At 38.5% G+C, this 15,880-nt stretch overlaps 1 protein-coding gene across 24 annotated transcripts in view; it reads left to right on the top strand.

Moving 5' to 3' along the window:
• Positions 1-15,880, top strand: part of DTNA (dystrobrevin alpha) — a 243,459-nt gene that overhangs the window by 122,106 nt on the left and 105,473 nt on the right. For all 24 annotated transcript variants that reach the window (XR_006414079.1, XM_044424046.1, XM_044424045.1 and 21 more), the window contains 2 exons: positions 6,000-6,067; positions 14,857-14,937. Coding sequence is in view for 23 of the 24 variants with exons in the window: in XM_044424044.1 (XP_044279979.1) it covers positions 6,000-6,067; positions 14,857-14,937 (149 nt within the window). In the remaining variant the exon portion in view is untranslated. The remainder of the gene's footprint in view (positions 1-5,999; positions 6,068-14,856; positions 14,938-15,880) is intronic.

Raw genomic sequence — 15,880 nt, 5'->3', positions numbered from 1 at the left:
CCCTGCTGGCCTTATATAAGTACCCTTCCAAGCACAACTCCCCAGTCTTGAGCAACACATTTGTAGGTGAGGGTGCTGAATAGACTCAGCTTGCCTCAGCTTATCTTCTTCACCCTGTCCCCTTGCTTGCCTGCTCTGGAGTCTGGCCAGAAGTCCATTGTAGACATTACATATAGTCCTTTAGATAGCCACCTGCTTACTCCAAAACTTGACCATCAGCCTGTGTAGACCACCCTGGCCACTGACAGGATTTCAGTACATTTTCTTCTTCTCCTCACCTAGCAGTCCAGTAGTGGGTGAGGAATCAGTAGGAATCAGCATGGGGGGAAAGAATTAATCCAAGGTCTTCACACACAATCTGCATTTCCTCCCTCCCCACTCCATGCTAGTCTGCTAAGCAGAAGGAAATATTGGTGGATTATGATACCAAAATGTAGTGTACAGATCTCCCATGTACCATGCAGCTTGGCATTGATACATAGTGGGATTATCCCAACCCTCTTTGCTCCTTCATTTTGAGGGGCCCCTCAGGCAAGTTACCTTCAATGAACCTTTTTAACAGGGGAGGATTTGGGATATGCAAACCAACAGGTCAGTCTTACTGCTTCTTTAATAGCTTTTGTACTTGGAGTTCTGATCCTGTCTCTGCTTTCATCATGAGGAAGTTATTTTTGTATTCATCTTACTAGTTTTGCATCTAGGAAATAAGTATCTTATCGTCAGCCATGCTCAACATGGTAACCATGTTATGAATGGGCACCATGGCAGCGATTCTGGTAGAATACCCATGACACTGTCTCAAAATTTTAAATGTTTCACCAACAAATTGGAGATCTTTGATCTGGGGTCCAGTCACATTCCATCCTTAAGAAAGCCATGAAGACCAATTTGAGAATTTTAAAGGTTTTTTATTTTATTTTGTTTGGATTGTTGATGGTTGGAATTTACTATTGAACTGGATGTTTGTTTTATTATTGACTTTGTCTTGTATTAATTTTCAATATTTATCTTTTTATCTAATTTCATTGTGCAAACTTTCTTGTGAAGGTTGTACCCTTAAAGGCAGCATAAAATATTTTAAATTTAATTAAAGAGAATGAGGGAGTGCTACTCATTAATATCTATTGAGAAAGTAAAGAATTTAATGTAGCTGCAAAAGTGTATGTATATTACCTTTCTCCTAAGCCCCCTAAAATGTAGTAGCAAAGAACTATTCTAAGCACCTTCTTATTTAGTGTGAAACATTTTAAAAAGTAAAATGATTATGATGATGTAATAATTGCTCTGCTAATGCAAATTTCATAGCAAATGTAGTTCTTTTTTCCAAGTTTCAGGCTTGAAGGAGCTGTTTCTGGAACAGATTGATTTATAAAGCCCACTGTTACTTCAGAGGTATTAAGTCCTCTCTTACAACTTTTTGACAATGCATTTTCTCTTTTTCCCATGAGAGTCTTCTCCCTTACCAACCTGCCTAGTCCCTGAAGCCATTGGATTGCATGCACTTGGTGATTCCTCATGGACTGCAGCCCAAATGGAGTCCACCCAGAGAAAAGCCTTCAGTATAATGGCACCATTTCTGTAAACCTTCCTGCCTTTGGAGGCCACGCAGGCACCAATGTCATGTTGTTTTGAGTGCCTCCTGAAAAATCTTTATTTCATGAAGACTTCCATGACTGACCATCCATGATTTTATTGATATTCTGGTTTTAAACACAATATTTTATTATTTTATCAGGTTTATTGTTCACTCCTCCAGACTCTGTTTAGATGTGGAATGGTTTATATATGGTGTATATAAAATATAAATAATTGCAAATAAACTATGATAATTGGTAATATAGTCAAAGTAATATCATTGGAATATTTCATTGAGCCACAGTGGAGGCCCAGAAACATCAAGCTGTACAAGGCCAGCAAGCCTATGCAACCTAATTCTGTCACTGATAGCTCAGTTTTAAAATGAATTTGGTTTAATCATGCCACCACTAGGCAGGTCAAGAGATCTTTTTGACTAAGTAGGAGCTTAATTTCATGTGAAATGCTACAGCTTGCCTTGTAGCAGTGCCTGGCCAAATAAGCAATACAAGTGAAAGCAAAGTCATCATGCATTGTCTGGAGGAAAAGGCTTTTGTCTCCATGATACTTCCCTTCCAGAACTTTTTGGTCTCCATCCCCAGAGCTTCACTCTGGTTTGCCTTAGCAGATGTCATTCTTCTGACCTAGTCAAATGAAATAAAATGAGCTCTGAAGTGGGGGCAGGAGGGAGGATACAGAGGCTTGAGCTCCCATCCTATGTTCCTTTTCTATTCTCCTTTTCTATTCTCCTGAACGCACTGCCTAAACACTTACAATTGACACTCCATGCAAGAAAAAGGAAAACGTTATGTGTTAAATTAGGTGCCATTGTTATCAGATCTGCTTTCGGTGTAGGAAGAAAAGAATGAGAAGAACACAATTCTGTTTTTCTTACACTTAATTATATTTCTAAACACATCTCTGTGAACTTTTGGCATTCCTTACTCAAATGATGAGGAAATGGATTTGGAGACTTGTATTTGGAAAGGCACAGAAAGCGGGGAGATCCTATTTTATAAAAGACAAAACATAGCTGTATATTTCACAAAGCTAACCACTTGGAAGTAAGGAACAGCCATGTCTAGATTATGGTTAAGATCTGAACTTCTCACCAATATTACTTAATTCCTAATAGGGCAGTACATTCTCACCCAGTAAAAGGAACGCACCTGTTCAGGATTTCAGCCAGCTAGCTCTGCATTCCCCCAGGTTACTTTAAGCTTGTGAAGACCAATTTAATCCCCTCCCCAAGTTTTCCTTTCCAACTAAGGCTTAACAATCTGCTCCTGGAAGCCGCTGAGCCATCCATTCTGGGCAGTTTTTTGTCCAGTTTTATTTCCCTTCAAGTTAAAAGAATAGTTGTATTTCTGCACATCTCAGGATTCACCCAAGAAGGTTAAAACCTCTCTTGTTTCTCAGTGGCCTCATTTTGATTTCAGTTCCAATTCCAATACCACTCAGCCATCTGAATTTGCTATTAGACAGAATTATGAGGAATATGGATGTTTTCCATTATTATTTATATTCTGTCAATAAGTCATTTGAGAGTCATCATAGAAGGCAGATCACCTAATGGAAGGCAGCAGCAGTGACCTGTTTCACTTCCAGAGATGCTATCAGCTACTTCTAAAACATTTCTAGAGATGCTGATACAAGTGGCTATTTGGTATTGCCTTTATGTTTTACAGTAGTATTTCTCTCTGCTGAACTGGCACCATGTCCTTTCCTCAAGGCCAGGAACAGCATAGTGTGCCCTAGGTCATCTTCTTTCCAGAGGGTAGCCAGGCTAAGATCTGCTTTGCTTTAACAATGCAATCTATTGTATTTGTATTCTTTGTGAAGGTGTTAGGATCTTAGAATTTCTTTCTACTGTCTTCATGCTGTTGTTGTTTGGTACTATGATGTACCTTCACCAAGCAGGCTGATTTTCTGCACTTCCCGCCCTTGTAGCTCCTGGACAGTGGTGCTAGTGGTAAACATTGCTTTAGTCTCAGGTGGGTGAGGAGACTTTTATCAATTATCTGGAAGCCACACTTGGCTGTCTTTTCAGCTGAGTAGGAGAACAAAAACAGCCTAAGTGAATAAAGAGATGGTGACTCACTCCAGGAATGTTACATTTGTATGTAATTATATAACTGACCCTGAAGGGGTTTTTTTTTGGCATGTTTGACAGTTTGTCCACTAATGCAGCACTTTTGAAATAATATTTAGAATCTGATTAATGAAAAAAAAAAACCCCAACTGGCTGCCTGTTACAAGATTAACTAATGGAACAACAGACCCAAGCATGAATATGTTTATTGAAAAATTGTCTTTACATGCAGTGTTTTGGAAAGGACAGTATACAAACATGCATTTTCTTTTCCCTATTGTTGAGTGTGTGTCTGTGTGTTTTCTGATTATAGCTTATTTATTTCATATTAATATGATTGCAAGTTTATATTATGTATGAAATTATTTTAGACTCCTGCAAAGTATCCAATCCTGTATGTTTTGCTATGTTCTTAAGAGTGGACCACTGATGCAGATCAGTAACTGAATCTCTTTACTTCCACCACCCTTTAAAGCAGCAGTTGGTGGGCTCTGACATTGAATTGAGGGGGAGAGGGGTGATGACCTTCTTACCCTTTTCTTCATGATCTATGTTGATCTCCAACACTGTGAGGACAGGTGAAGCAAGCATGATAAGAAACATGCTTGTTTTTCCTAATGGGTAATAGAAGTTTGTGGGGTAATTTAGATTGGGAAAATAATGTGAGGGAATACTTAACAATGCATCTTCCCTGCCAACAATGCCATTGCTTCAAATAAAAGTGCTCCCCTCCCCACCAGCCACTTTAAAGTAATGTAGACATTTTAAATAACAGGTGTGATTGTGGACCTTTTGTGTCACAGCTGGTTTGTCATGTTGTTTAGAATGCAATAAAAAGAAATGTAGATGTTATTATCAGCAACAGAGTTAGAGCAAAGAAGTATTTTCATTCCTATGGAAGAAAGTGTTTAATGAAATGAACCTTCTAGGACTGTGCTCTTTAAATTAAGATAGTATTTTGTTAGCAGAGATGAATCAAGATGATTTGAAAAGAGACTAGACAAATTCCTGGAGGAGGCAGCTATCAGTGGCTGTAGTCTGTCCCCAGTATAAGAAGCAATGTGCTTCTGTGTGCCAGTTGGGTGGGAGGATGCTTTTGCACCCACGTCCTTCCAGTGGATTTCCTGAGGGCAGCCGGTTGGCCACATTGACAACAGAATGCTGCACTAGGTGAACCCTTGGTCTGATCCAACACAGCTCTTTTTACATCCTTAAGATGAAATGTGAGTTTTGAAATGCAGATGTCTAAAAAACAAGGCAAATACTAAAGAGGCAGTTATTCAAGTATTGTGTTTGCTTCTAATGAACAGCCCCTGTAATCTAAAGTAGTTCATCTAGATAAAATGCGAGCTAATGCTATAAGAACTTTGCCATTATACGTAGCCTTAGGAATGAGCAGGAAAGAAATGTATGATATTGCCAAAGACTGTAAGAGAAATGCCTGAGTGTATAGCTAAAGAACACCAGTTGCTAGAGAAATGCTTTGTTAAGAGATGCAACAAGGGATTCCTGATGCAGCTATAAATCCACTAGGGTAAGGAGGGCTCTGCAATAACCTTTCTCCATTACAGTATTAACTTCAAGGATTCCTAATGTTGAAACTTTTATAATATGGTTTTATCCAGTACAGTAACTTAACCTCCTCTTTACTGGGCCTTTCCACATCGGGAGAAATGACTTCACTAAAACAAATGGAGCATCATCCACTTTGTATCAGAATTAAGTTTCTATCCCGGTACTATCAAACATAAGATTTGTGTCTGCATGCTAGCCTCAAACTGGATTTCACATGGATTTTTCCTGGATATGGCAATCCTGAAAGTTGACGACAGCTGCATTCTACTATTTTGTTCATGTTTAAATGTCTCCGTGATGGAAACACAATTATTTCTGTCCAGTAGGTTTTGGAATAACATTTGCAGAAGGCTTGTTTCTTTTCAAAACCATGTAGTTTTCAGAGTTTTGCACAATGCAGAAAAGATGCCTAAACTCAAAGTGTATATACCTAAGCCTTGTAGCAATAACATATGTTTAGAACTTTACACTGACTGACTTTAAAAAAGGGGTTGGGTTGGGACTCCATTTTAAAGCAAACTGCACCATGAGCAAAATGATGGAATGGTATTTAAAACATTTGCACAGATATTTTAAAAAAGAACTAAGAAGAGACAATGGTAGAAGAAATTAGATTCTTGAGGACAAAAATCTTCCCAGTCCTCTTTTGATAATAAAACAAGGCAAAACAGCATATACAGAAACATTTCAAATATTTTTGCAATTATGTTCAGCTACAAATGATAGTGAAGATATGCTTAATATTTTTGTTCTGTAGAATGATTGAAGACTGTGGGAAAAGAGGAACTACCATGGCAGAAAGGAGGCAGCTGTTTGCAGAAATGCGTAAGTGCTGTGGGATTTTTTAGTTTTTCTGGCAGATGAATGCTTTCTTTCAAAAGTCCAACAAGACAGAATGTAGTAAATATTACATGGATTTGTGCCTTGGGCTACAGGCAGCTTGCTCTACAAAACAGGAATTTAAAAGTGCTTTTAGTGTGAAGCAAGTTGCAAAAAGATATATTTAATTGACCTGATGCTGTCTCTTTGTAGCTCTGTGGATTATTCAAAAGCCAGTTTTTCTACTATATTGGTTACTGCTAAGAGATCTAAGGCAAGCATATCTATAATAATACAAATATATTGCTTGGAGAAAAAAGAAATGTGAATAGTCCAAACCACTATCTCTTGCTAAATAGCACTAACAGAAGTCACCCTGACTATACTAAAATATCTCAGTGTTCTGCTTCTTAATTTAAATATTTTTAACACTGGCTTGAACTGAAATGTTTTCTGAGATGAATGATGTCTGGTACCAATATGAATTCTTCTCACTTATACATCTCAAGTTTAAACAGTCTTAAATTAATGTTAATATAATTTAGCTTTCAACTGAACATGGTTATCTTCATAGGCTGACCCCTACTCTTATGCATATTTGGAATGTCCTTTTGATTTCTATGTATCTTAATTTCAACTGAATGTGCCCAGCATTGTAATCTTACTGCACAAGGTATTTTGCAATCTTGTTTTTATCAGACATTCTATTATTTCCATTTCACATATGAGTTAATTTGTGGGATTCATATACAGCTCTTTCAAGTCTAAACCATGTTCCAAAGTACCTCATCTTAGGAGAAAGGTAAGACCTGATTACGTTTTGTAATAGTCCGTACCAAGACTGTTAGGTAACCTAGTCTGAATCCAAAGCAAGTACATCAGTCAGTTCGCAGTAGCGTTACCTTTTCCTTCTAACAATAAGAACCGCAAGTGATGCTCACAGGACTTGGGTTGAATCAGAGCTGTTTGGATCCTGATAGACAGTACACCCAACCTTCTTGAGCAGCTGTCTAATGGGCTAGGAATCTGGATGGAAGTTCCTGTCTGCTGGTAAAGAAGAACTCTTGGAGGGCATTTACCCAAGAGGCCAAAGTGATGCCCATGTAAGCTGCCAATGGATGCCAGCAGTGGATGGCAGAAGACCCCCATCAGGGCATTCCCCATTGGAAACAATGCAGGATAATAAAGAAAAAAGCCAAACTATGTGGAATGGACACAAATGAATCTGCTCTTCCTCCACCTAAAAGTGGGAAATGACGTGATACTTCACACTCCCTCCAACCTAAATTAGAATTGCACTAAAAATTAGTTGAACTTAATTCTGATTGAAATCAATGGGGCTGAAGTCATGAATATCTTTTCCCATATACTGAACTAACATCATCTGGTTCCAACACATTAAAAAAAACCTGGAATTTCCATTATATTGATGGACCTTGAACTATTTTGAAGCCATTTCAGCTTAGGCATGTTCTTATAATAGGAAATATCCTGTATTGTCAAATTTGATGAAAAATCCTAAAACCTGAGTTTCATTCTAACAACGAGTTAACTTGCATTTATTAAATTGTAAGTTAAACTGAAGATAAACTCCCCTTTATTACATTTTGCGATATATAAATTGATAAAATTTACATGTTTAATTAGTGATTCTGTTGCTTAAAAGCAAATTCTTCATTTTAAACAAGCCCCAAGCTAAAGAATCAGCTCCCAGAGGGCAAAAAATGCAGAACTATCAGATTAGAAAGTCAGATCCAGGCCTAGAAGTCTATTTAGTTAATAGGCCAAGTTTGTTAAGTACAAATTGGAAAAAGAGCTAAATTTTCTAATGATAAAATTTTGAACATGTATGAAAATAGATGGTCTGTTCTTTGCCTGAGCTCTGCTGCTAGAATTGTACTCTTTCCACAGCTGATAGAAGACAAATGATAATGTAGGAAATGAAATCTCAGTAGTGACAATACGGAGGCAAAGTACCAAAGTAGTGATAGTTTAATACATTCTTGCAAGAGCAGGCGCCCATCACACTGGCAGCGTGCTGTTTACACACAAGACATTGCTTTTTATTCCCTTTTCCTGGCTCGTAGACCCTACTTCTTTTCTCCCATTGGCTGGGTTACTAAGAAGTTACAATCTTCTCCGTCCGCCTACATCATACTACCCCTCGATATGTTCCCCCTCCCGCTCATACGTCCCATGTTCATGCTAATGAGCCCATTACCTATGAGAGGTGTGTCAGTTACTATTCATGAACCATTAAGCATGCACAGTACCTTCTAAGAGGTCAATAGGTTGGCGTGGCCTTGTAGATTCTTACTTGACGCCAACTTTCTTCTTAAATCTTGTGGGAGGATGAGATAGGAAGAACAGGCCTTCCTCCAGGCTTATTACGGCCAGTTGTAAAAGGTTATCAATTTCCTGCTTTCTTCCACTGAAGGTGACAGTTTTACCACTGTCCCCCAGTTTTACCCTCTCTGGTATTTTTCAGGACTTTGATGTAAGAAACACTATTACTTTTAGTACAACTATTTACATGGTTCTATCCTCAGGCCTTTTGGCCTTAAGGGACTTCAATGATCCTACCCTAGCCCTGTATTTCACCCTTTCTTTGATTTTCACCTTACCACTTAGTAACAGTAATACTTCATTTCTCACAATAAGAACTAAAAATGTGTTGTCCTTTCCTAACTTCCCAAATCAGTTGCCTGAAATACCTGCCTATCTCTGCCTAGCAGTAGGATTGTTTTCCATTGCCCAGTTGGAGCTACTGCTTCAGGAGCTCAACCTAACTGGGCTAGGTTAGCATGTTAATGGTGAAGGTTATAAAATAGGTGTTATTTTATTTTATTTACGTATGCTCCCTTTACATGCTTTACTTTCTGCAAAGAGGGCACCTTTTGATCTACCAACAAAACTGGATATCATTAACATCCTACTTTTTTTGTTTGCAAGAACCAGACAGTATCTTGTTTTGATTAAAGGGGTGTCAAGCTGAAGCCAATGCACACGTGCCCGCGTACACCCACACCCACACAGAGAGTGCAAGAGCACTACATTCACCTTGGACAGAGGCAAAAATCACATTTCCTTTGTTCCTGGGTTTCTATCCACAAGGCTTGTGGAGAGGAGCTTTGTTTTTAAACTGCAGGTTTCTCATTCAGTTATACAGCTGAGTGGCAAATTAAGAATGAGGTGACCTCTTAGGCAGTAGATGCCTGGGATGGCACTCCCACCTGCCCCATTCCATTTGTCCTGATCCTCCAATGGTCATTACCCCCTGTATCCTCTGGCTGGTCCCAACCTCCTGAGCAGGAATCTTGGTATGTTTGTATGTTACTAGGCTGAGCTGGCTGCCTTACCTACTCCCTTCTCCTAACACATCACATGGTTGGGAAAGGCGGCTGACTGGATGAGAAGGCAGAAAGGCAGCTATTCCACTCTTGCACTCCAGAAGCTCCGCAGGTGTGCATATGTTCCACCACTCATGTGGCACATGCGGCTGCCACACTGCAACATTTGTTTCAGCAGGTGATAAATGGGCATTGCACAGAGCAGTGAGCCAATGCTGGTTGGGTGCTGGATGACAGAACTATGTGTCTTCTGCCTCTTATTTCAACACTGGTAATGGGAGGTCAGCTTATAAAATTGCATGACCAGGCCAATCAACTACTGTGAAATGGTTGTATAAGGAGATCTTGACCGTCACATCATGTTGCAAAATGTCTTTGGTTAGCCCTGCAAATAAATATGTTGAAGTCCAAAAGTCAAATCAAGATGAGTACACAGTTCATATTTGTGTGGTCTTATTTTAATACAATAACCAAAAAAAACCACAGTAGTGATTTTCAAACTGAAATATTTTGACAATCAGTGACCATCTGTATAAATGTCCTTGAATCACAAAAAACCTACCTCGGTGTGATTTGTCAATGCTTGTGTGTTTGTCTTGCCAAATTTGTGGCAGGGCTAAAGTAGAATCTGCTCAACGGGCATTTAACATCTTCCATTCCCTTTAAGTGCAGGAAAGGAACATATTTGTTTGCTAGCTTTCATTGGCTCTGATTCTCACAGACGCAGAGCAAGATAACTTTCTCAATTCTGTGTTACATGCTTCTATGCTGCATCATTTTTCAGAGAGGATTGTATGAACAGTTCAAGGAAAAGCATTTTGTATATCATTTGAGTCAATACTTCCGCCCCTTCCTCACCTTATTTTCCTGGCAAGAATGGAGCAAGATTTCAAGCCTGTCAAGTTGGTGTTAAACACAATAATTGTGTGGAAATGGCCTTGTCAGATTTACTCTCAGTTAAGGCCAAACTAGGTAGCTATTATCAAGATTTTCCTTGGCTAATTACTTGACCCATTACATGCCTAAGAACATGAGGAATGCCTCAGATTCCCTTCTTGGAGAACAAATTCTGGATGCAGTAGGAAAATCACATTAGTCACAATCCTTATGCAAGTTTGGACAAAAACAGATGTATACCCTTGTGTAGGATTCCACCCTAAGTCTGCTAACAGTGCAGGAACAGGAGCCAAGAAAAATCATTCATTGTTTTGTATAAAACATCCAAAATAATGTTATGGACCAATATAATCAATATTGGCTTCCCCACTCCCCCAGATGAATGAATGAATGGCAAGTCCCCACTTCCAAATTGCTCGTGCAAATCCTAGTCTCCATTTCTCTCCTCAGTTTTTGTCTTGTTACCTTTTTCAAAACAGAAGTTCATACTTATATTATCACTGCACCATTTCAAAGGATATGCTTTGACTGTGTTCTGGGACTCATAATCCTGACAGGCTGACCCTTTGGATACATATTGAAGTTCAGTACTGCGTATTACTTATCCCTTATTACCCAAGGCTAAATTAATACAGAATAAAAGGATGAGATATTATTTGCATACCATTTACAAGGTTACAGTGCAAATACATTATTGTTGTCCAAGGACAATAAGGGATAAAATGTTCATAATGTTTCTCCTGCTCCAAAAGTAACCCACCACCAAAAGTCACTCAAGAACCTCAGCTTTAAAATATATTTAATAAGAGTCCTTTGCAATTAAGTAAGACAAGTGCAGGACTGTAGTAAAACCTAACTTGATATAAATAGAAAGAAAGGAGGAGGAGAGGGCAATGTGAGTATTGTTCAGTGAGTATTAGTTGAAAGTTGTTCCTACTCAGATAGGTTTTCCGATTTGTTCAGTAATGGGACAGATGAAGGAAAGAAGTTCCTGGTCTCTCAAGGATGAAACCATTAGATAGGTCAGAGGAGCATTTGCCAGGAACAGATAGTATAAGGGATATATGTGAAATGTATTTCAATTCATTTTTGATTAGGCTTTACCTAATTCATTTTTGTACATCCACATGTGAAACATATGTACTTTTGGAAAAAGTACACAAACATTCTTTAATCCTTGGGAGAAGCATGCATACATTTCAAAGATACACAGAACATTTGTGTATTACTTGCTTACATTTGGAAGAGTAAATACAAAGATATGCACACATTAACATGCAAAAAGAGAAAAACTAAGAGTACAATTTGACCACAAAGCTCAAGACAGAATAAGCATTGAGTAGAACTTGGAGAACTCATGGTTTGCTTGTTTGCAAATGGGCACTTGGTAAAAAGTGCTATGCAAATGTACTTTGTGTATCTGGAACAGAAAGAACAGTTAGCAAGAGTACAGTGAATAGCATTAGGTCAAGGAAGTAATAGCACTGCTTCTTTCTTTCATATCATAAAAGATTCTGGTTTCTAGCTCATAAGTATTTGTTCTCTGTGACTTAATCAGGACAAAATGGAGATGACGTTGCAAATTATATTTACTTTTCAGCTGGTGCTTTGACAAGTTTCTCAATTTATATTGCACACACAAATACATATACCTTTTTTTCTTTAACTTGTCTTCTTTCTCATTTGTTATGATCTGTTGCTGGAGGACTGTGATGTAAATATCCTGTCATCTTTCCATAATGATGATACCAACCAATTGGAGTTTCTGATTGTTTTATTTAAAAATGTATTCAAAAATTGCATGCATTTTTAGTGAGGTTCTTTACAAGGACTTCATATTTTTATAGGGACACGCAAGGCAGCTAAATATTATTATTTCCAACTTCATTTAGTTCAAATTTGCATACTTCCTCCACAGCTGCAATTGCTCAAACTGGTTGTCAAAAATCTTCCCTCACACCTGGTAAGCAGCATTATACGCCAAAATATTTTCAAATCTCTTAATAAAGCTTAATAAAAACGAAATGCAGATCTAACTTATCATTTAACTGAGTATAACAGGCTTTTAAAATCTTTTAATCTTTACCCAAATTATCATTTAAGTTAATTAGATGCCTTTCTCAGACTCATGGTATCTTACAACAGACTCGTGGTATCTTACAACAGGGGTTCAAGCAGGCAAACCATTTAAAACAGCTGAAAATAATGATTACACCCCAATACATTTATAGTAAGATAACTGAATTAAGTAATCCATCATATGCCATCAAATGCCTGAATGTGCTGAAAAGACAATGTTGTCATGAAAGCTTACTGGGGAGAACGTTCCATAATCCGCAGGCCACCCAAAAAGACCTCTTTCCTGGATTGCTGCCCTCCACACTTTCCTCAGAGGAGGACTCCCATTTTTGACTGTACTATATTGGTGGAGCCATCAGAGAAATCTGCAACAGATTCAAATGGGTTCCATTCTCTATGAATCAGATCCACAGATTCCACAGTAGATGCCTTTTTCTAAACGTCTTTTCCATGGACTTGCCATTTTTTTAAGTTCCCAGGAATTATATTCAGATTTAATTGGTACAAAAGTATGGAGAAAAGAAAAACAAATCAGACAGACATGTACATTTTCCTTCTGAGACTATAGCCTGAGACCCACTGTTGTGTGGTGGTTCAGTAGTTGAACTGGGGACCTGGGAGATCCAGGTTTGAGTGTCCCCTCAGCAATGAACCTCACTGGGTGACATTGGGCCAGTCATTCACTCTCAGCCTAACCTGCCTTGCAGGATTGTGTTGTGAGGATAAAAATAGAGCTATATAAGATGCATTGGGTTCTTCAATGAGGAAAATGTAGGATATAAATGCAACTTATTTATTATAATGTAGAGTTGATTTTTCCATTTTTGTCCACTTTGGGGAAGATTTGTGCAAATTCATATTAATTAATGCAACTGAGAAGGTATACTTTAGGACACTTGCAAATTAACACAAGTAGAATGCTGTTCCCTCCAAAAAAATCTCTGTCAACAAGCAGAAAACAGTATTAAATTTCCTAACAATCCACCGACAGAATGGATTGAAGAAAAGTTTTTCATCCCTATCTAGGGGTGGGTTCATATGAGAGAGATGATCTGTCATATAGGGAGGCACTCAGAGGTTAAAATTAGTACCTTGGATGGACAGAAACAGGCAGCAGCCAGGGCAAGTGGGTCCTTCTCAGTGTTATATGTTCACTCCTTCTGGAACTCCCATGATCAAACTGACCAGCATGTTTTGCCCAAACTGCACTTTCTTACCTTCTTCAGAGGTACAGGGTGCAGAGCACATTGCAGAAATCTATCATGGAGATCATCAGAGTATAAACTGTAGAAGCCCAGTTTTTCCTAAATAAACAGAATCAAAGATGGACCCCTGATCAAACTTGGGAGGAAGCACTCCTTGCCACTGAGGTCATTTTAGCTTCAAGTGACAGGATTCCAGGAGAACTCTCAAGCTACAAATCTGTCCCTTTGTGGGTGTGCAACCCAGTTCAGAACAGGCTGAATGCTATCCATCTAGTTGGAAGAACCACCCACTAGCGGCATCTCAGTCTTGTCTGAACCAAGTTTCATCCCATCCAGTCCAGCCAGACACAATCTAGTATATGCATTGCTTTAGTTGTTGAAGAATAGAAGGAGAAATGAAATGGCATGTTAACAGCAAACTCCAAAACCTAAGATAAGCACACTCAGCAATTTCATGTAGATGTTAAATAATCCCTATAAATTAGGAGCATTTTAGGTCTAATTTCAATCTTGCTTAAGGAATAATAACTCCATAGTATCTGAAAACAGGGTTTATTTGCTTGTCAATTGAGTAGTTAGAATCAGTTTCATTGGTTAATAGATGGCCTTTTTCATTGCAGGATGCCCCATTGTTGTTTCCAGTCACAGATTAGAGGTAACAGTGCAGACATGGATGCATGCAGAAGAGATGCCCAACTCAGTCAGCACTAGAAGGAGCAGCTTCTCTCTGTATCAGCTGAGTCCCTTTTCTGTGCTGAGAGAGGTGCAGACCTTGTCAGAACTGAGTTATGCAAAGTAGAATCATTCAGGGTCTCCAACCCATTCAGGAGACACTTTTGAAGAGCCTCCAAGTGTTGCCAAGAGAAGGGGGTGGCAACAAAGTTACTCTTCAGAATCTCTTCCTGCAGTGCAATGTGCAATACATCCCCAATATCTTGTTCTCAATTGGCTCATCTGCTGAGGAAACTTAGTGTACACTTGTAGTTAAATGTTAAAAGTAAACTGCTTTCCCTGCTATTGGTTCCCCCCACCCCCACCCACAGCCTGTAGTTTTATCAGATGGTTTTCAGTGTGGAGATACAGCTGACTTACTCTTTTCCTTTGCTAAACTATTTTTATCTTCACTTTCTTCCCCTTCTCTTTAGTCAGAAAAGACAACCTTGAAAATGTCCAAGAGAACACTTCTGTGTGTTCTCGCATCTGTGTGTAAGGTACATTTACAAATTACAACAATGATAGCACATTTTTCCTTCTCTACCATTAGGCGCTCAAGACCTGGATCGCATCCGTTTATCCACCTACAGAACAGCATGCAAACTTCGATTTGTACAGAAGAAATGCAACTGTAAGTGTGCCAGTGGTTAATTCGAATTACTATCATTAATCTTTCACTGTAGAGTTTTTTCCCCAGTTGAAATGCAAATAGGAATTCATTTTAATTCACATTCAGGAGATGCTAATAAGAACACCTGGCTTACCAGAAGACCATGATATCCCACTACTGCTAATTAGACTTATGCCTAAATGCTTGCATGCAGATGGTGGCAGGAGAGGTGGAGCTTTTAAATTGTGTTTTCTGAAAAGTATTTTTCCTTTATTGATATTATGAGATATACCATAAAATCAAAAGGAGTTCTTCCCTCCCAGCTCCCTCCCCTCAAGTTTTCTTCTTAATGCTATTAGATAAGTTCATTTTACCTCTAAGATTATCTTGTACAGCTGGATGGAACTTATTTTATGCTTTTACAGTAACAACAGATCTGAATTTCTGCATTCAAAATTTCCATTGCAAAAACTAGCAGATTTTTCTCTGTAAGCATCTTATTATATATGCTGCCCAGAAGAATGCTGGATGCTTCTTAAATTACAAACAGGACACCATTGTTTTACAGGATTTATATAATATTTTGATATTACTGGGAAAAACAGCTCCTGCAACAATTGCATGGCATTGACCGCAACTGATCATTTTTCAGTTATATGGTAGGTTAATCCTAGTTCTAGGAATGGTATATGAATGGTATATTTTGGGATTCATAGCAGAGGAAGCTCCTCCTCATAAGAAAGACTTCCAGCAGTACAACTTCCTATGCTTCACCATCTCGTATTGTCATATTCAAGCCTGAATCTGGTGATCTTCTGCCTGTCTCTCTGTAATGAGGTAGAGCTCTCATTCTGTAGATAACATTGGAAAAAGGATACAAAGAAAGGTGAAGCTAGGGATATCTGAGAATTTCGTTTATGCTTACAAATCATACACATGTATACCATTTGCAGCCCCAAACTTA

Source organism: Varanus komodoensis, unplaced genomic scaffold (assembly GCF_004798865.1).
Source record: "Varanus komodoensis strain SLA01 unplaced genomic scaffold, ASM479886v1 scaffold14_1, whole genome shotgun sequence".
Taxonomy (NCBI): Eukaryota; Metazoa; Chordata; class Lepidosauria; order Squamata; family Varanidae; genus Varanus; species Varanus komodoensis.
This window is presented reverse-complemented; position numbering and strand designations above follow the sequence as displayed.